Here is a 21,322-nt window from a genome sequence, read left to right on the forward strand (position 1 = left end):
AACCCTTGCTATCATTTTTAGAGTGGTTACTATGCAACATTTACTGTGCTTGCCTTAACTCAGTTTTCACAACAGCCCTGCAAGGTATGGCTATTATTATCCCCATTTCATCTGTCAGCAAACTTGGCTCAGAAGCAAGGTTGCAGGATTGTGCAACTCCAAGAGATTCCATTCACCTTGGATTCCATGAGCAAAGTCATACGATGTAAGTGGCATTGTTCAACCCTGTGGCCCAAGGGAACTGCAGTAAGCAGAGCCCAGGTCTGACTTTGCCCTGTCTTTTCACTGCTTCTATCACAGTAGTGGGAGATCTGTGCCTGAGAGGCAGTCAGGAAAGAACATGATGGGCTCTTGGTGGGAATCACAAGGTCACTGTGGAATCTTTCTTTCATGTGTCCCCTCTACTCCTTTTTCTTTTCCATTCTCCACAAAGCCCTAAGTGGAAATGAAGATGGAGTGAGGGGCAGCATCAGAGTTGATAAAGAAAAAAAGCATGACGTGGTTAAGACAGTGATGTAGGGAAATCCCACCTCCTCCTCTGAACACACTAAATCTATACCTGCGTGTGGAACAATTGTCTCTGAAAAAGACCTAAAAACTAGCTAAACAGTTCCATTACATTGGAAAACAAGATTAAGGGCCACTTGGAAGCAAGATGCAGAGGCTGAGATGTGGTCTTGCACTAAGCCCCCAGCGTGGCGACCCACTATCTAGATGGAACTCACAAGCATCTCCCTTAGTAACAAAGGGTTTATCTCTCACATTAGGCACTCCAAGTTTTGATATAAGCTCTTTAGATGAGTCACTGAAACATCTGACTTGAAAACCAATGGGACTTAGATACCCAGGATCCCCAGAACAAACCAGGGTCTTCTGCCCATGAAATTTTCCAGGCAATAATACTGGAGTGGGTAGCCATTCCCTTCTGCAGGGGATCTTCCCAGCCCAGGGATTAAGAACTCCAGTCTACCTGCATTGCAGACAGATTCTTTCCCATCTCAACCACCAAGGAAGCCCCAGAAGACTGGCTTTTAAAAGCCTTGCCCACAGACTCCCTCTCCCCAGGGCCTGGTGCAGAGGCAGCCCTTTGAAAAGCCCACGGACTTTCTGTGAAAGAGATTCACTTGCTGATCTTAAAGCCTCAGCCTACAGAGATGAGTCCCATTCTCTTTCTGGACGGGGATGAAGGTGCTGACAGGCGCCTCTTACTTGCTCTTCCTCTCCCTCGATAAAGTCGGTGGGGTGCAATTGCTTTTTTCCCTCCTCCCACCCTCGGCCCCCCTAAAGCCTCTCCCCTGCACCGATATTCCCCACTGGGTTGCCCCTGGTCTTTGCAGCTGCAGCCCAGGGGAGCAGAGGCAGGAATGCCATCTTCGTGTCCTTCCTCTGCCTGGCTCCAGCCTGCCAGTATCCCCCAGAAAGGAGTTTATACCTTCGTCTGCTGTCCTGGTTTTTACACTGTCATCCAGCAGACACACCTCCAGATCGCCTGGCTCTCTTGGCCAGCTGGGCTTGTGCTTGCATCCCACAGCACTGTATACATTTCCTGTGAAGTACTGACACGCTTTAAAGCTGCTGGCTGAGGGTCTGGGTTCCTACCAGCTGAGATCTAGGTGCCGACTAAGGCTCCCTGCCACCCTTTAAGACACTGAGAGGGTTCGGCACAATCGCCACCACTGGGAACCACTAAAAACAAGCGAGGCTGCTTGGACAATCCCAAAGGCTTGGGAGACAACCAAAAGCTAGGGCAGGTTTGAACAAGAAGGTTCATCTCCTACGCAAGACCAATTTTTCAAGATCAGGAGAGATGGCTGTTTCATATATTATGCAGAAACCCCACAGACTCAGGTAAAAGGGAAAAAAAAAACAGGAATGTGTTCCAAAGGAAAGAAAAAGATATAAACCTTAAGAAAACCTTACTGAAATGGAGATAAGAAAATAAAGCAGACGGGCAAAGTGAGTCTTTCTCCCTGCCCCCCCCACCCCCACCCCCTGCTCCTTTGTTTCCTCCACTTAAAACTCTTCTTTGAGCCATCTAAGTCTTCAGTTCATCCCACAGAAGAAACAGGCATTTTCCTGGATCCCTCTATTCCTGTAAGCATCTTCAGGTAGCCCCCAGTAACCCCTTTACTTTTGGCTTCTTGTGGTTTAGGATCTGTAGGTAGACACCCAAGTAGCCTTTTGACCAGCACCCAGTTGCTTTATGGTGCAGGTGGGTGTGGAAGGGCGAGGTGACAGTGTCCTCCTTTCGTCTACCACTTAGCAAGCAAAATCGCTGAGACTCCCAAGATGTGCAGCAGAGACAGAACTGATTCTCAAGGCAGCCGAGCGAGAAGACTGAGGAGTGCATCTCAAATGCGCCTCCCAGAAGAGCGAAGTGCTGGGGAGTTGCGGTATTTACCAGGTAGCAAATAAACATGCGGAGCGCAGGGAAAGATAGGAATAAGGTGCGGTAATCCTGGTTTTGCTCAGGTGTAACTGAGCTGCAGGGCTCTGCACGTTCTGAAATGGAGGCCCTTAACACAAACTGAGGGTGGAGTTGCCAGCCCTTGGCCAAAGAAAGGTCACAGAGCAGACACTCACGCATGCCCAGTTGGAGGGTCGTGGTCCTAGCCAGTCTTAACTAGCTCAGCTTCAACTAGACAGAGCTGACTCCAGTTCCTGGACAACAACTTGTTTAGGCAAATCTCTTCTTGTTTAGGCTTTGTGCCTCTTGGAGGACAGGCGGGTTTTTTATAGATGACCTGGATTAGTGAAGGCAGGTGAAATGGATTTGAATAATGATTTCCCCAGTGTTTCAGCAGCCCTCCATCAGGTGGCTTTCTATGGCATCTGATCAAGTACCAAGTTGAGAAAGACACGTCCATGTTTCCCCACAACTTGTACTAGAGTGCTTGAAAGAGGCCAAAATAGATGGATTTTTCCCTGGCTACTTTGATCCAGAGGGGAGAAATTCCTTCTGTAGTGCCTCCAAATATATGTTAGATTTGTCTTTTCTTTTGTGTCTCTGGACTTTTGCTTGGGTTTCCCTCCTTGCCTAGAATGTCTTTTCCTCACCCTCTAACTCTACTTATCCTTCAAGCCTCAGGCATCTTCTACGTTAGGACAACTTCTTCCATTCTACATGGTCCATGCTAAGTCACTTCAGTCATATCAGAACTCTTTGTGATCCTATGGGCTGTAGCCCTCAGGTTCCTCCGTCCATGGGGATTCCCTAAGCAAGAATACTGGAGCGGGTTGCCATGCCCTCCTCCAGGAGATCTTCCCGACCCAGGGATCAAACCTGTGCCTCCTGCAGCTCCTGCTCTGCAGGCAAATCTTTACCACTGCACCACTAGGAAGCCCCTTTCTAAATATTACTGGCCCCCAACACCCCCTTTCTCTGAGCTACCATAGCAACCTGTATATCTCTTTTCATGTGCTTGTCTTCAACAGTTTGCAGGCTTGTTCATCTTTTCTTCTTCCTAACAGATTGTTTAGCCTTTAGCAGACAATCAATAAATGTTTATTGAGCAAGTTGAATGGAAGTTTAGAGATGCAAATAAGTTAAAAGCTAACTTTGAGAAGCCTTAGTCCACTCTTACTACTGGAAATCTTCAGACTCCTGACCCTTCACTGTTTCTGGCTATGCAGGTACAATCTGCCTAAGGACTGACCAATTATTGAAGGAGCTTGTGATATGATAATAATAGCCAGAATATGTTGAGTGATTATTATGCCCCAGGCTCTGTTATAAGCACATTGCATAATCATTTAATTCTCACAATTCCGTAAGGTAATCATCCCAGTTTTTTAAATGAGGAAGCTTAAGACCTAGAGAGTTGAAGAGATAGGCCAAGGACACAGCCAGGAAATGGATCATCCGACTCCAGAATTGATATTCCTCTCTCATTAAGAAAGACAGAAATGGTTGAACCTTAATAATTTCATTTTGATTCCAAGTTTGAACAGTGAGCCCTACCTAGGTCACAGAAAGGAATACTTCATTTTTCTGTAATCCCATGATTTCACCTTGTTCACCTTCTTCATTTTATATTTTCCTATATACACCACCACCTCTGCAGCGAGTATTTTAGTCTTTTCTGAATTGTGAGTGGGCTAGAAAATGTTATAGGACTCCAACAATTATGCAGTCCTGATGAAGTGCAGAGAAACTTGGACTGCAAATGAGATGCACATGAATTTATGAAGCTTGGAAGGGACAGGGCAGAAATGCTGCTTTCTTTCTACAACAAATCTTTAAAGGGATGCAGGTTTCATTTAAGATCTTCAGTTGGTGGGAAATGTTCTTTGAGGGCAACTTATTTATGATGCTGAGAAATAGGGTGGTCTTCTCCTAAGATGAGTGAAACTATTGGAGTCACAGAGTGAATTCCACTGTGAACTGAGCTCATTACATAGTGAGGATAAAGTGGAAAGGAAAAACTTATCAAGAAAGAATTGAGAGTTAGATTCAGTTGACAAGTCATAATATTAAATTTAAAAATTACCAAGATGAACCAATGAATGTATATCAAATAATGCCAAAGCTTTCCTTGTGTGACTACACAAAGTCCCATAGTTTGCAGGGCTTGGAAATCAACTGAGCACATGTATTTTTAAAGAACTCCATGGGGATTTTGAACATCTTTACCTATTTTCACATATGGTTATTTCCATATCCTCTGTCAGGAAAAAAGGAAAGATATTTATAGTTATTGGAGCAAGGATTTAGACTGAAATATCTATAAGATTTTTATTCAAAGGATAGGAAATTCTGGAATAGTATTATTGGAGAGAGAGAGAGAAGATAGATATTTTTCTCTCTAGATGTCTGAGGAATAGAAGATGCACCTTATCATTTAGAAGGTCATCTTGGAGATGAAGTGACTGATTAAAATTTTAATAAGACATATCCATCTGTGAAAATTAGTCTCTGAATGTAATATGATTGTGACTAAAATGGCCAGAAGCAGTATTGAAAGTCTGGGTGAATTTAGTATTTCTCCTTTATTTTCATTTTTAATAAGGGGAGATTGTGTTTGAGTGTGATGTGTATATTTCACAATGAATATATTGTGAATATTTCACAATAAATTTCATAGTGAAAGGCTGAGGTAAAAGATATTTATTGACACTGACCAAAATATATACAAATGCTTCTGAAGAACAAACTGAAAACATTTCTTGGTTTCTCACAAAAGACTCCTATTACCCTGAAGGCAACATGTGCCAATGTTCCTTTGTGGAAAAGCACATTCAGGCAGCAAGTTTCACCAAGAGGGCAGCTTTTGTCCTTGAATAACTGCAGGGCAGAGGTCCTTCCGGCGAGTGGTTGTCCTTGGTGCTTCTGGAGCTGGTGGAGACAGGGCCAGGTGATGGAAGCAAGGTCATTACTAATAAAATTTCATTACTGAAGTTTTACGTCACACTGACTTCTGGGGCTCTGCCTCTGGGCTGTGTTGAAAGAGGATGCTGAACTGTGACTTGAAAGCCCACAGGCATTAGGACCTAGAAAGTGCAAATGAAAAGGCTCCGGGCCAGGTCCTAAGTGTCCAGATTGTGTCCATGGCAGAGTGGCCAGCTGGTTAGGGCAGGTGTCCAGACAGGGACTCCTTGGTTGCATGGTGACCGTGACATCTCACCACCATGAGTGACCCCTTTGACGTCCCAAGATTAGCCAAGAAAAGATTTTCCCTACATCTTTCTCTGCCTTTGAGAGCCCTGAGGTCACTCTCCCTAATCAGCTGCCATGATTGTGAAAGTTTGCCCATTATATTACTCTTTCCATCCAAAGTGCTCCATCTAGATCTTAAGAGGCATTCCAAAACACAGATGACCCAGTAGAAAACATTATGTGGGATTCTACTCTAGGGTTCCAATAACTTTGAAATTGTTCCTGCTTATCTAAAGTCAATTTCTCCTCCAGAAATCTGAAATTAGGTGTGATAAGTTAATGATGATACACAGTTGTTTTCAATAATTTAATTATTAGACTCATGCCCCTCAAATAAACCTGCCCAAAATATCAAACATTACTCCTAAAGTAATTTGGACAGTCACACACATCAAGAAAGGAAAAAAAAAAATCTCCCCAAAATGCGAGTATGTTGTCTCACTTGGAAAAATAACAACACAGTTAGAGGTAAACAATGTTTTCTTCTGCTCCATTTCCAGTTTCCCCGTCTTGTCTGGTCACTGTCTGTAGACTTAGCTTTTCTTCTGCTATAAACGTCTGCAGCCGAGGGCCATGTGGATTTGTGTCGTGGAGGGGTGGGTATGCAGTCTGAGAGACGTTCAAATCTGCAACAGACAGACAGTACAGGTCACAGGAGAGTCAGATTAAGACCCACAGGCAGGTGGCACTATGAATCAGAGGCAGAGCCCTCAAAGGCTGGGCAGTGCCACGCCCACAGCGCCAGCCACGGAGAGGATGGCAGAGTCCCATGAGAAAGGAACAAAACAGATATCTAGTGATTTAATCAAAATCATTAAAATCTTTGGTTGGGTGTACAAACGTCTGTTGAGGCTAAAAAGCAACCTTTACAAAATACTCCCAGTAAAATGTCAAACAAATAAAGACTTGGCACCATTTGTAAGCTGATCAAAGACCACACCTGCTAAGAAAGGGGTCCCAGGTATTTTTGAAAATGGGTTCAATGTCCTAGAAATACAGTATCTACTCTGGTTATGTGCAATAAGCCATATTTGCCTCTGCAAGGATCTTCCCTCAGAGTATCTCAAAGTCAAGAACTGACTGGAAAACTCAAATAATGTACCTGGGATTTTCCTGATGTGCGGTGAGAGGCAGGGAGAAAGGACAGGAAGGACGGAGACCCTGCAGCCTCACCAGTACGCAAATCTGTTAACACCCCACGAATCACTTAGCAAGAGTGGCCAGGTTCCTGGGGAAAATCATTTCAATATCAGCTCTGACTGGGTTTGTTATTTTTCTGGTTGCCTAGCAACAGCAGGGCATAGTCTATTTTCCCCTTTTCTGATTAAACTCACTCATACATGGTTTAAAGGGAAGGCAAAGGGGGGAGGGTGGTTTAAAAAAATAAAACCACAGCTCTTGCTACAAACCATGTTCTGTGGATTGCTCCACTGACCACCCTCCCTGAAGTTTGACTATGTGGCAAAATTACAAATAACCAGTTTCAAGAAGAGCAAAAAGCAGAGTATATATGGAAACCCAGGTCGGGAAAATTCAGAGCCCTGAGGCCCACCTGTTCTTTTTTCAGCCACTAACAAGAGGTCATTATAATCCTTGCCACATGTTATTGAAAGCCTCTATTATTTACATGGATACACATAACTGCCACTATTCTGATGACAAAAAATGCTTGTAATTTTTACCCTCCTGACAAGGATCTTTGGTTATTAGAGAAGGCAGGAATCAAGGCCTAGCTGGAATGAAGAGCTAAATGTCCTCCCAAGGCTCCATCTTCAGGGAGGTGGCTTCCTTTGCTACACCTCCTTTTATCACTTCTTCTAACAGGAGGCAGAGCCAACGGGAGAGGGGAAGCCAGGGCCACAGGAAGTAGACACAGGTCACCTGGAGGAGCTGACCTTTGCCTCCAGGCCAGCTGAGGAGGATCCTGGGGGGAGGGGAAGGAGAAGAGGGGAAGGGGGTAGGAGGGAAGGGGGGCAGGGAGGGGTTGGAGGAAGGAGGGGAGACCACAGTCCACAGCTCTGCTCACAGGTCCAGGCCATTCCTGACTCCAGTTATACCAACGGGACACAGAGAAAACGATCCACTTACATTGAGGTGACTCGATTCTACTGACCTGGATTCCTTGATTCCAAATCCTGTACCTCAGATACAGGGTATTCACTGACTACTAAAAACACAGCTACTGACGATACATCTAAATCCACCCTGTATACAGGCCTTCTCCAGGTAGGGGGGCTGTTCCAGGCTGTTTACAGTCACCATCCCCTTAAGCCTCCAAATGTCATCACCCACAATTCACAGATTGGGAAGCTGAGGCTCAGACTAGTTAACTTCTTGCCCATCATGCAGCTAAAAGAAGTAATCCAGACTGGAACCCAGAGGTCTTTGCCACATGTTCATCTGCTCAAGACTCTCATGGTCCCCATTCCTCACTGTGCTGGAAATGACCTGACAGTCTTTGCTGAATTAAGACACCCTGGATGTTTAATGTATAATCTCCCTAAGGACCACATTTTGAAGAGTCACTTACCAAAAAAAAAATAAATAAATAAAAACACATTCTGAGTGCCTCAAAACTGACATAGTAATTATTATAAAATTAGATACCTCTCTCATTTAATCAGGTAATCCCCAAGCAATGATTTCACTATGAGGGCAATATAAACCAACCTAGAATGTTCTTCATCCTATGCCTGTCTGAGGTCATCACACATTTTTCACAATTTCAGCTCCTCTTCCCAGCCATTAAAATAAAACCATTTCACCTCTAAAAATAAACATTCCAGTTAAACTACTGATGTTGTACATTATATACAACCTAAAAAACAAAAACACACCTCAAAACTTCCACCTAGCAGATGCTGACAGATTGGAGAACAGTTCACTTAGGCCACAAACCACAGTACTGTCTTCTGGCCCAAAGAAGGTGCAGCCAGGGCACAAGAAGCATCACATGGAGGGTGAACAATCATCCATTGAACGAGGCAGCTGGGAAGTGATGGCTGACAAATGTGACAAAGCTGGGCACAGCGGAAGCCCTTAATCCATACACGTTTCCTTCCTCTCGGGTATGAAACATGCAGCAAAGAATCCAAAATACTGGTGAGTCTAGGTATCTGGGAAGTCCCCGTCATGGTTTCAAGAGAAGACTTGTTCAAAAAGAGCCAAAGAACCAAATACATATCAGAAAGAATTCTTTTATCTTAAATTGTAGGCTCCATTCAGGAAGACAGAGAACAAAGAATAAATATGGGTGGCGGGAGGGAGATTTTTTCATTTGTGTGTGAGTAAAGGGGGAATAGAGGTATTTTTCATCAGAATTGTTTCAAGTAAGAATAAAAATACAGGAGAAAAACATCTTCTGGACCCTAAAGTGAATGAATGGCCCACGTTGAAATCCCAGATGTACTAAGGTTATGCTGTGTATCACCCGGAGGGGAACTCAATTTCCTTCTCCATGTTCCTTCTTGGTTTCTACCTGAACTATTTAGGCAAGGTCAGACAGTCTGTCTTTGAAATTAGAAACCACGCCATGATTTCTGATTTTATTACTCCATTTCAACCCTGAAAGAATCCTAGCCCAGCAATTGTATATTTCTCAAGGTCAGCCACCTTTTTCCACACGTTTCACCCTAGAGAGTATGATCACCATACAGAACCCTAAACTGAAAAAACATTCGTTAAAATAAAACCACACTGCTTCAGAAAGCAGGATTCTTGGGGAGTAGAATTAATCATCCAGTTTTATTTGTGATCAAAATGCCTGTAAATTACTGGAAATAGAAATAAAATACTTCTTTTTTTAAATAAGCAGAGAAATATTTGGTCAACTATTTGGTTGACTAAATCATAATTTGATCAACTAAAAACCAAATGCTATTATGATGAAATAAAACATTATAATTTGGTCAACTAAAAACCAAATGCTATTATGATGAAATAAAACATCAAACTCTAAAGAACATTTTAATCTATACAACTGTCCCTCTTTGATGACATAGAAGAAATAATTTGATCCTTATCATACCTCTGGAAATTCAACAGAGTGAACATTCAGTCAGTTCAGTTCAGTCACTCAGTCATATCTGACTCTTTGCGACCCCATGGGTTGCAGCACGCCAGGCTTCCCTGTCCATCACCAACTCCCAGAGTTTGCTCAAACCCATGTCCATTGAGTCAGTGATGCCATCCAACCATCTCATCCTCTCTCATCCCCTTCTCCTCCCGCCTTCAATCTTTCCCAGCATCAGGGTCTCTTCAAATGAGTCAGTTCTTCACATCAGGTGGCCACAGTATTGGAGTTTCAGCTTCAACATCAGTCCTTCCAATGAATATTCAGGACTGATTTTCTTTAGGACAGACTGGTTGGATCTCCTTGCAGTTCAAGGGTCTCTCAAGGGTCTTCTCCAACACCACAATTCAAAAGCATCAATTCTTCAGTGCTCAACTTTCTTTATAGTCCAACTCTCACATCTATACATGACTACTGGAGAAACCACAGCTTTGACTAGACGGACCTTTGTTGGCAAAGTAATAACTCTGCTTTTTAATATGCTAAGTTGGTCATAGCTTTTCTTCCAAGGAGCAAGTGTCTTTTAATTTCATGGCTGCAGTCACCATCTACAGTGATTTTGGAGCACAAAAAAATAAAGTCTGTTTCCACTGTTTCCCCATCTACTTGCCATGAAGTGATGGGACCGGATGCCATGATCTTAGTTTTCTGAATGCTGAGTTTTAAGACAACTTTTTCACTCTCCTTTTTCACTTTCAACAAGAGGCTCTTCAGTTCTTCGCTTTCTGCCATAAGGGTGGTGTCATCTGTGTATCTGAGCTTACTGATATTTCTCCCAGCACTCTGGATTCCAGCTTGTGCTTCATCCAGCCCAGCATTTTGCATGATGTATTCTGCATATAAGTTAAATAAGCAGAGTGACAAAATACAGCCTTGAAGTACTCCTTTCCCAATTTGGAACCAGTTCTAACTGTTGCTTCTTGACCTGCCTACAGATTTCTCAAGAGGCAGGCAAGGTGGTCTGGTATTCCCATCTCTTTAAGAATTTTCCACAGCTTGTGGTGATCTACACAAAGGCTTTGGCACAGTCAATAAAGCAGAAGTAGATGTTTTTCTGGAACTCTCTTGCTTTCTTGATGATCCACCTGATGTTGGCAGTTTGATCTCTGGTTCCTCTGCCTTTTCTAAATCCAGCTTGAACATCTGGAAGTTCACAGTTCACGTATTGCTGAAGCCTGGCTTGGAAAATTTTGAGCATTACTTTGCTAGCACGTGAGATGAGTGTAATTGTGCAGTACTTTGAACATTCTTTGGCATTGCCTTTCTTTGTGATTGGAATGAAAACTGACCTTTTCCAGTCCTGTGGCCTCTGCTGAGTTTTTTCCAAACAATGAGTGAACATTATTAACCTTAAAATAAGAACAAATAAGCTGAAACACATCGAAGCCTAGCTAAACCAAGTGAAGGAGTACAATCTTGGTGTGTGGGCGTCCCTGGTAGATCAGCTGGTAAAGAATCTGCCTGCAATGAAGGATACTTGGGTTCAATCCCTGAGTTGGGAAGATCGCCTGGAGGAGGGCATGGCAATCCACTCCAGTATTCTTGCCTGGAGAATCCCCATGGACAGAGGAGCCTGGTGGGCTACAGTCCATGGGGTTAAAAGAGTCAGACACGACTCAGTGACTAAGCACACATATGGCTTTTTCCTATTTAGCTGAAATTTTCTTCATAGCCTAAAACTTAATCCTTCACAAAAAATTTCCTTAGACTTCTTGTAGGGTCTATGTCAGTCTTCTCATGAAATTTCTAAAAATTATAAATGCCCATATTTTGGCAGGAGCTATCCCCTTTGTCTTATGGGTGGGAGGCAGAAAATGCCCAGGCCATGGGCTGCAAGATGCAGTTACTCAGAGACAGTTCTTCAAACCCCTCATTTTTAGCCCTTTGTTGCAACCTGTTGCTTGACATTTGAAGTAATCATTTTCACTCTGCTCACCTGCTATTGGAATTTCAAACTATTAAGGAAGAGAACATGGGATCTGGGATGACATACAACCTTAGGGATCAGCTCCTGAAAAGTTGACACAAGCCGGAAGGAAAATCAGCCTTCCCTCCAACAGTCCCTCATTATCTTTATTCTTTAGAGTCCACAGGATAATTAGTTATTTTCAAGACCAGACAGTAATGTCAAGGTGTAAAATGCAACCATGTTTCATACTGGAAATGAATGAAGTGCTTCCCAAGCTGAGACATGATCTTTTAAAGCACAAGGTAAAATGTAACCTTGGGCAAGTCACTTCTGCTCTCTGGACTTCAGTTCATGAAGGACGGAACCAAATTCATTCAGACCTCCTAAACTTCTTATATTGTGGGAGAATTTTTTCATCTGTGTTTTGGCTCAATAATGCACCAAATACTATTCTAGAATTGCAACAAATGGATGCATTTCTCAACTGCTTTTTGCTCAAGGAATACAAATTTATTACCTTAAGCTGCATTTAAAATAATGTTTTTAGGGTGATTTCCAGACCTATGCCCCATCCTTCTACTTTTAATCTTCCTAACAACATGTATTTGAACTGAGCACAAATAGCCGTCAGAGTACAGTATTTGGAAAGCTACCGAGTAAGTGGAAGATAAGGTCCATGGTCAGAATCTACACTTGACCTTCCCTTCTATGAACAGCAAACCTAAGAGTGATTCGTCATAAAAAACAGAGCTGTCTATTGTTTTAAAGTATTTAATTCAAGTAGTCTTTGCCTTTTTCTGGATCTTCTGAACAGAAGAGCATTTTAAATCCTGATAATTTTTAAAGACAAGCTTTGTTTCAATTTAAAAGCACCAGTACAACTTCTGTCATAAACATTAACTCTCCAGGTCTGAGTTTAGCTCCCCATTACCCGACAGCCAGGCAGCCAGTAGCCCAGTGCTACAAGAGCACATTGAATCAATACTGGGATCACTGGTCATGCCATGTCAGCTTTCTCGTGTCTTATCCCATTCCATTCTCCAACAAGACTCACAAAAACAGAGTGTCATGTCCTCTGGGTCTTGGCTCTGTTCTTATTTTATTTTAATGAAGTGTTCTGACTTATACTCCTTATTACTGTATCCCTTGTGTGTGTTCCTAAAATCAAAATTCACACTTTCCTAGAATAACACCACTTCAAAAAGAACTGTGATTCATGTTCCAAGTCTGTGAATAAGCCGTATTCCCCATTTAATGATCGATTCATGCTTGTACTGCAAAACATTTAAAAAATTGTTTCCTGATGGCATTACTGGCAATCACTATTTTTTTCTCATGAGCACTAATGCACAGCATTTTCCTTCTAATGGAAAACACTTATTGTACAAAACTCAAGGTGTCCTCAGAGTGGAAGAAAATCAGTCTCTCTCACTAATTTTGCTCAATTGCATTTCCCATAGCGAGCCACAAACGACATGTAGGCACATCTGGCATAAAAACCAATCTGGAGCTGATATCTTGAAGGCAAAGACCCAGTGAGTAACTATATGTTTCTCCTCATACACCAATACTGCACCTGAAATAAAATAACTGAAGTGTGCTCTGGGAGGGGAGTGTGTGCACATGAATGTGTGTGGTGTACATGTGTAAATCTGTAATGTAAGAAAGCAAACTGAAAAAAATTTAAGTTGCGACTCTCAGAGTTGGGCTTTATTTTCTTACCGGTAATTAACATATCGGGAATTATCTAAGTTGGTTACGTAGATAACACTAACAAGCACAGCAACTGAAGCAATCAATGTAATGAAGATACGACTGTATTAACACAGGATGCATTATGGTATGTCAGTTCTCTGGGTGAACTTTGGTTTGCTCTTAGCCTAGAAGGGTGCCCATGTTACCGAGTCTGAACCTTGACATCAGAAAGCCTCACAGCAGGATGGCACAAGCGCCTCCACCTGGCCCTCTTCTTTGAGATGCATTTCAAGGTGTGTTTCTCTAATCAGGATACTAATAGGTATTACTGATAAAAGAATATAGTGATCAAGCAAGTTGATGAAACTATGGGTTAATCAAGTTTCTTTACTGACAGATTCCTCAGAACTTCAATAGGCTCAACTGTATTATAAATTTCTGAGAGGGAAAAACTGTATGTGGCAGGCCCCGAACTCAGGGAGATTTTTCTCCCAGTGTACTTCGCAGTGCTGCGTTCTGTGTAGTACACTTGGGGGAACAGTGTACTAGAGAGTAATAAGTCTATTTTAGACTAAGAAAGGAAAAGACAATAAATGACCAACATGCCAAGATAAATCAGGGGTGGGAAGCTGGAAATAGGTAAGATTTTCCAAATTAAAAAACCCTGAATCCTGTATATACTGTCTGTTTGAGGATTCAATCATCAACAGTTCCTAAAAGCATTTGGAAAAGAGCTGATGGGGAATGTTTTAATGGATGGATCAAGCTGGTAGCACCTGAACCCATGCATCAATCTTAATCAGAAAAACAGATATAGCAAGCCTCCTAATAGGATGCAAGAGGAAATATTCAACATATACTATATAGGAAGTAGACAACTCCATCTATGAAGATTTTTTTCATGTCAAAACATAAAGATTGTATCTAGTTAAATATCAAGTATCTATTCCCAACTACCAGTTTACATACAGGAAATATAGGGACAGAAGACTATGTTAAGTGACACCACAGGGATGCAGTCAGCAAAATCCAGAACATAGAAAGTTCTTCAGAAAATACAATTTTTTCAGAGAAAAAGTCTTTTCAGCAAATAAACAACCCAGTCTTTTCAATAAATTGTAAGATTTTGTTTTTAAAGGTGAGGGAACTTTAGATTAAACGAGACTTGCAAGATATAGAAACCAGATGTAATATATGCAATTATTTGGATACCAATTCAAACAAAGGGAAAAAATTGAGACAATCAGAGAAATTAAAGTACTCAGAGTATAATTTTAAGTAAAAAATGTTAAAATTTTTAAAGTGCAATAATGATACTCCAGTGACATTTAAAGAGAGAGAGAAAGAGTAAATATCTTCTGGAGAAAGATACTGAAGTATTTTTAGATGAAATGATAGGAAGTCCTGGATTTGCTTAAGATAATCTTAATAATATGAGAGAACAGAGAAAAGGTCATCAATGAACCAGACTGACTTTCAGTAATTATTAATTTATTAAATGATTCTACTTTTGTATTTGTTTCATGATCAATTTTTTCTAAGTCCATAGTCTTTCATGCAAATGTCAGTTGCTCAGTCACGTTTGATTCTTTGCCAGCCCATGGACTGTAGCCCAGCAAGCTCCTCTGTCCATGGAATTCTCTAGGCAAGAATATTGGAGTGGGTAGCCATTCCCTTCTCCAGGGGATCTTCCCGACTCAGCGATCAAACCCAGGGCTCCTGTATTGCAGGCAGATTCTTTACTGGCGAAGCCACCAGGGAAGCCCATATACTTGGATTATAAAGAGGTCTCTGCTATTCCAATAGCATAGCTTCATATATCTGACATAAACAGAATACTATGGCAATAAATCAGATGCCTCTTTTGGATGTGAAATATGTATAGATCAATTTTATTTAAACTGTATGACAAGTCACTGGCAAGTGCTGTGTAGGGGTTTATATCTATTTAGAAAGATAAACAATTTCTATCTACGTGTTCCATAAAACAGATGAGATTCATTTGAGTTTAACAGCTCCTTATAAAAAATAATACAGATTCGTGTGTGGTCTTCACTTCTGTCTAGAAAATCTGACATCTCCTAGTGAAATATAATTCAGAAAAGATTTCATTTTATATCCTTGGTCCATTTGTCCATGGTAATAGTTGATAGGGTTCATTTGGAATTTGGATTCCTATTCTTTAGCCTTCTAAAAATTAAACAGCTTAATTAAAATTTAAAAAAAATTTTAAGAGTTAAAAATTAAAAAGCAATATTTTTTAAGAAACAGGAACTAAAAGTTGTACATCTAGTCCAACAATATCAAAGTTAATTTCAGTTCCTAATGATAGTAGATGTCAATATATATTGTCAAATGAATTAATGAATTAGTGAATACATTATTCAAAAATTATGTCTACTCTAATTAGATTTGTGGGAACCACCAATTTGGAATTCTTATATTTAGAAAATACCTTACAATTTCATTTATTCTAATCCTCGTCTTCTCAGTAAGAATCAAGTTGAAAATGTAATCAAGATAGAACTGCATAATAGAACTTCTCTCTTTAAGCCACTAACATTATTTGACTTTGAGTCAAACATTCACACCAATCCAAAATGGTAGGTATGCTATGGAATATGGAAAAGAGCCTAAAACAGAGGCAAACCGAACTTGAAAACAAAACACAACTCAGGAACACAAGCAGCTGAGCACAAGAAAGCACCCAAACATCATAATAAACAATCTTTAAAAATGTATCTTAAAAATATTTCAGCCACCAAGGAAGTTTCCATAAAATAGGAACTATAACAGAACAAGAAAAAACTCCTAGAAATTAAAAATTTGTTAGCTGAATTTTTTTAAAAAAATCAATGAAATAGTAGGAGGTTAATGGCAAGAAAATCTCCCAGGAAGTAGAACAAGAACATGAAGAAATGGAAATGAATGGAAAAAAAACAAAACAGAAGAATCAGAGATTTAATTTATAACCAGAAAGAGTTCCAGTAAGATAAAGCTGAAGACTAGCCCAGTTTTTTAAAGAAGAAAACATCACAGATTCAAAGGAAATGACAGTATATTTCTCGACTGAAAGAACCTAATGAGTAACTAGTAAAAATGATTTTAATAAAAGACTACACTAAGGCATATTATAAAATTCATCCAGGAATGAATGAAGTGATCATTCTAGAGACTCCCAAAGCACAAGTGGGTTACAAATAAAGGACTAGGAATCAGAAAGGCATTAGACTTTTCAACAGCAATGCTGAGAAGTAGAAGAATCAAATCCTTCAGAATTCTGAAGGAAAATGATTTTGATCTAGAATTCTAAGCCCAGATATATTATAAAAACCAAGTGTAAAATTAGCAAAAATAAATAAATGAAATGAAAGATACATTTTATGCTTTTATTTAGTTGGTTCATTTCATGTGATGGTAAGTGAGTTACCACTTGGCAATGGCACTCCATGCCAGTACTCTTGCCTGGAAAATCCCATGGACAGAGGAGCCTGGTGGGCTACAGTCCATGGGGTCACTAAGAGTTGGACACGACCGAGCGACTTCACTTTCACTTTTCACTTTCAAGCATTGGAGAAGGAAATGACAACCCACTCCAGTGTTCTTGCCTGGAGAATCTCAGGGATAGGGGAGCCTGGTGGGCTGCCATCTATGGGATTGCACAGAGTCGGACACGACTGAAGTGACTTAGCAGCAGCAGTAGTAGCAACAGATATCAGCAAAAGAATAGGAATTTACCATTAAAACAAGAGTGAAACCGAAACTACAATGGAAAAAAGACATTTCAACTAATTTGGAAACAAGTTGTTTTCATTATTAAATCTTTTCTAAGAAAGACTTAGAAATATGCTCCATCAAATAAAGGTGTGTCTTAATATGCCATAAAAGAGAAAGGATGGGAATGAGAGCAATAGAATCCAACAGAGGAGAGATGTAAAGAGATGTCCCAAGTGACAGCGATCAATACATTGCTGGCTGGGAAGGCAACAGGGTTTATTAGGACAAGAGGACAGAGGATTCCGGAAGGGGAATTTCCAGGAGAGAAGATGAAGCTGACAGATTTTGGAATGTGTTGAATATGTGTAAAATAATATTGATGGGTTATTGAGAGAAGTATAGGAACCCTGGAGGTAGAAAAAAAAGTAAGCAAATGCAAAAATAAGGCAGATGGTGAAAGTCTCAGTAGGGAAGAACAGTCAATAATATTATTTTTGGTAGCTTCTGCTCATTCAGGTGATTTTTCACCACCTGAAAAAGCTCACATCTCACAAATGTCCTTTTCCAGTCTTAAGTGTCCACATGTAAATATATTTATGATTCCTCTGAAAACTACTTCTTAAAGAACAAAATACATTGAGTCTATTCAAAAAGAATTAATGTGTCTGTGTAATTAAGATTGGGGTCTTTTGAAATTCCAATACCTGCTGTTGGAAAAAAACTTTATGATCAGCCACTTCAGAGAGGCAGAAACATAAAAGACTAGTAAATATATAAAAGGTGCTAAGTTTCACTGGTAATTAGGGAAGTAGAAATTGAAAGAAAGGGGTTGCAGGCATGCCCAAGTCACTTGAGTCATGGCCAGCTCTTTGCAACCCTGTGGACTGCAGCCCACCAGGCTCCTCTTGTCCATGGGATTCTCCAGGCAAGAATACTGGAGTGGGTTGCCATGCCCTTCTCCAGGGGATCTTCCTGACCCAGGGATCAAACCCCCGTCTCCTGTATTGCAAACAGATTCCTTACCGCTGAGCCAATGGGGAAGCCGAGAAAATGCCTCAAGTTGTGTCAAAATCAGCACCTCTAAAAACATTCAAGCATCAGATTCAGCTGTAGGCTTTGTTAAAATAGCTCAGTGGGGCCCTCCCCTGGAACTTCTTATTGAAGAGGTCTTGGGTGGGGCCCCGCAGGTTCCATCTATAACTGAACTGATTTCTAGGAATAATGAGATAGTGTTCCCCACCAACTCCCCCCTTCCCCAGAATCCATGCCCTTTCCAGAACCTCTCAATAGGACCTTATTTGGAAACGGGGTCATTTCAAATGTAAGTAGTTAAAATGAGGTTGTACTGGAACGGGGTGGATCATGAGCCCAATGTGACTGGTGTCCTTATAAGAAAAGGAGAAGAGAGACAGAGACACAGGGGAGAAGGCCATGTGACAAGAGAGGCAGGGACTGGAGTGATGTGTCTGCAAGCCAAGGATGGCCAGTGACTGGGAGCAACACCATAGACTTAGAGAGTGTGGGACAGATCTTCCCCTAGGGCCTTCAGGAAGAGCATGGTCCTGCCTACACATTGATCTTATTATCCTCTAGCCTCTGGAACCGTGAGATAAGGAATTTCTGTTGTTTTAAGTCACCAGTTTATACACATGGAAAAGCTCTATACAGTCAGCAAAAACAAGACCTGGCTCAGATCATAAACTCCTTATTGCCAAATTCAGACTTAAATTGAAAAAGTAGCGAAAACCACTAGACCATTCCGGTATGACCTAGATCAAATACCTTATGATTACACAGTGGAAGTGAGAAATAGATTCAAGGGATTAGATCTGATAGAGTGCATGAAGAACTACGGACAAAAGTTCATCACATTGTACAGGAGACAGGGACCAAGAACATCCCCAAGAAAAAGAAATGCAAAAAAGCAAAATGGCTGCCTGAGGAGGCCTTACAAATAGCTGTGAAAAGAAGAGAAAAGTGAAAGGCAAAGGAGAAAAGGAAAGATATTCCCATTTGAATGCAGAGTTCCAAAGAATAGCAAGGAGAGATAAGAAAGCATTCCTCAGTGATCAGTGCAAAGAAATAGAGGAAAACAACAGAACGGGAAAGACTAGAGATCTCTTCAAGAAAATTAGAGATACCAAAGGAATATTTAATGCAAAGATGGGCTCAATAAAGGACAGAAATGGTATGGACCTAACAGAAGCAGAAGATATTAAGAAGAGGTAGCAAGAATACACAGAAGAACTGTACAAAAAAGATCTTCACAACCCAGATAATCATGATGGTTTGATCACTCACCTAGAGGCAGACATCCTGGAATGCGAAGTCAAGTGGGCCTTAGGAAGCATCACTACGAACAAAGGTAGTGGAGGTGATAAAATTCCAGTTGAGCTATTTCAAATCCTAAAAGATGATGCTGTGAAAGTGCTGCACTCAATATGCCAGCAAATTTGGAAAACTCAGCAGTGGCCACAGGACTGGAAAAGGTCAGTTTTCATTCCAATCCCTAAGAAAGGCAATGCCAAAGAATGCTCAAACTACCACACAATTGCATTCATCTCACACGCTAGTACAGTAATGCGCAAAATTCTCCAAGCCAGGCTTCAACAGTATGTGAACCATGAACTTCCAGATGTTCAAGCTGGTTTTATAAAAGGCAGAGGAACCAGAGATCAAATTGCCAATTAAATGATCCAAAATTGGATCATTGAAAAAGCAAGAGGGTTCCAGAAAAACATCTATTTCTGCTTTATTGACTACGCCAAAGCCTTTGACTGTGTAGATCACAATAAACTGTGGAAAATTCTGAAAGAGATGGGAATATCAGACCACCTGACCTGCCTCTTGAGAAACCTGTATGCAGGTCAGGAAGCAACAGTTAGAACTGGACATGGAACAACAGACTGGTTCCAAACAGGAAAAGGAGTACGTCAAGGCTGTATATTGTCACCCTGCTTATTTAACTTATATGCAGGTACATCATGAGAAACACTGGGCTGGAAGAAGCACAAGCTGGAATCAAGATTGCCAGGAGAAATATCAATAACCTCAGATATGCAGATGACACCACCCTTAGGCCAGAAAGCAAAGAAGAACTAAAGAGCCTCTTGAAGAGGAAAGGAAAAAAGTTGGCTTAAAGCTCAACATTCAGAAAACTAAGATCATGGCATCTGGTCCCATCACTTCATGGCAAATAGATGGGGAAACAGTGACAGACTTTATTTTTTTGGGCTCAAAAATCACTGCAGATGGTGACTGCAACCATGAAATTAAAAGACACTCACTCCTTGGAAGAAAAGTTACAACCAACCTAGACAGCATATTAAAAAGCAGGACATTACTTTGCCAACAAAGGTCTGTCTAGTCAAGGCTATGGTTTTTCCAGTAGTCATGTATGGATGTGAGAGTTGGACTATAAAGAAAGCTGAGTGCCGAAGAATTGATGCTTTTGAACTGTGGTGTTGAAGACGACTCTGGAGAGACCCTTGGACTGCAAGGAGATCCAGCCAGTCCATCCTAAAAGAAATCAGTCCTGAATACTCATTGGAAGGACTGATGCTGAAGCTGAAACTCCAATACTTTGGCCACCTGATGTGAAGAACTGACTCATTAGAATAGACCCTGATGCTGGGAAAGATTGAAGGTGGCAGAAGGGATGATAGAGGATGAGATGGTTGAATGGCATCACCAACTCAATGGACATGAGTTTGAGTAAACGCCGGGAGTTGGTGATGGACAGGGAGGCCTGGCGTGCAGCAGTCCATGGGGTCGCAAAGAGTCAGACAGGATTGAGTGACTGAACTGAAGTTTATGATAATCCATTTCAGCAGACCTAGAAAATACTAAGACACCCCAAATCACACTTTGAGAACCACTGATCAAAATTACCAGCTTCCTGGGTGGTTCAGTGGTAAAGAATCCCCCTGCAACTCAGGAACTGCAGGAGATGCAGGTTCGACCCTTGGGTCAGGGAGAGCTCCTGGAGGAAGACATGACAACCTTCTAGTATTCTTTCAACCTGCTTCTCCTGGGTCCCCTGCATTGGCAGGTGGGTTATCATTTACCACCAGCGCTACCTGGGAAACCCAAGAAAGGGGATACCCATTCTATATCCATGACATCAGCCAATATTTAGAAGCCTAACAATACTAAGTGTTGGGGAAAATCTGGAGAAACTGGACCTCTCATATATTGCTGCTGAGAGTTACACTACATACAATTTTAGAGAGAAATCAGTAACACCCAGCAAAATCAAAGATATCCGTGCCAC

The 21,322-nt window shown here is 41.2% G+C and overlaps 1 protein-coding gene across 9 annotated transcripts in view; it reads right to left on the minus strand.

Moving 5' to 3' along the window:
* Positions 1-5,092: 5,092 nt before the first annotated feature.
* Positions 5,093-21,322, minus strand: part of ARHGEF28 (Rho guanine nucleotide exchange factor 28) — a 323,435-nt gene continuing 307,205 nt past the window's right edge. For 6 of the 9 annotated variants that reach the window (XM_061129550.1, XM_061129546.1, XM_061129548.1 and 3 more), the window contains one exon: positions 5,093-6,282. In XM_061129550.1, the coding sequence (XP_060985533.1) occupies positions 6,119-6,282 (164 nt within the window). In that variant the 3' untranslated portion in view covers positions 5,093-6,118. The remainder of the gene's footprint in view (positions 6,283-21,322) is intronic. The other 3 variants (XM_061129545.1, XM_061129552.1, XR_009690541.1) reach the window with 3 other exon arrangements.

The sequence above is a fragment of the Dama dama genome, chromosome 25, assembly GCF_033118175.1.
Source record: "Dama dama isolate Ldn47 chromosome 25, ASM3311817v1, whole genome shotgun sequence".
NCBI lineage: Eukaryota > Metazoa > Chordata > Mammalia > Artiodactyla > Cervidae > Dama > Dama dama.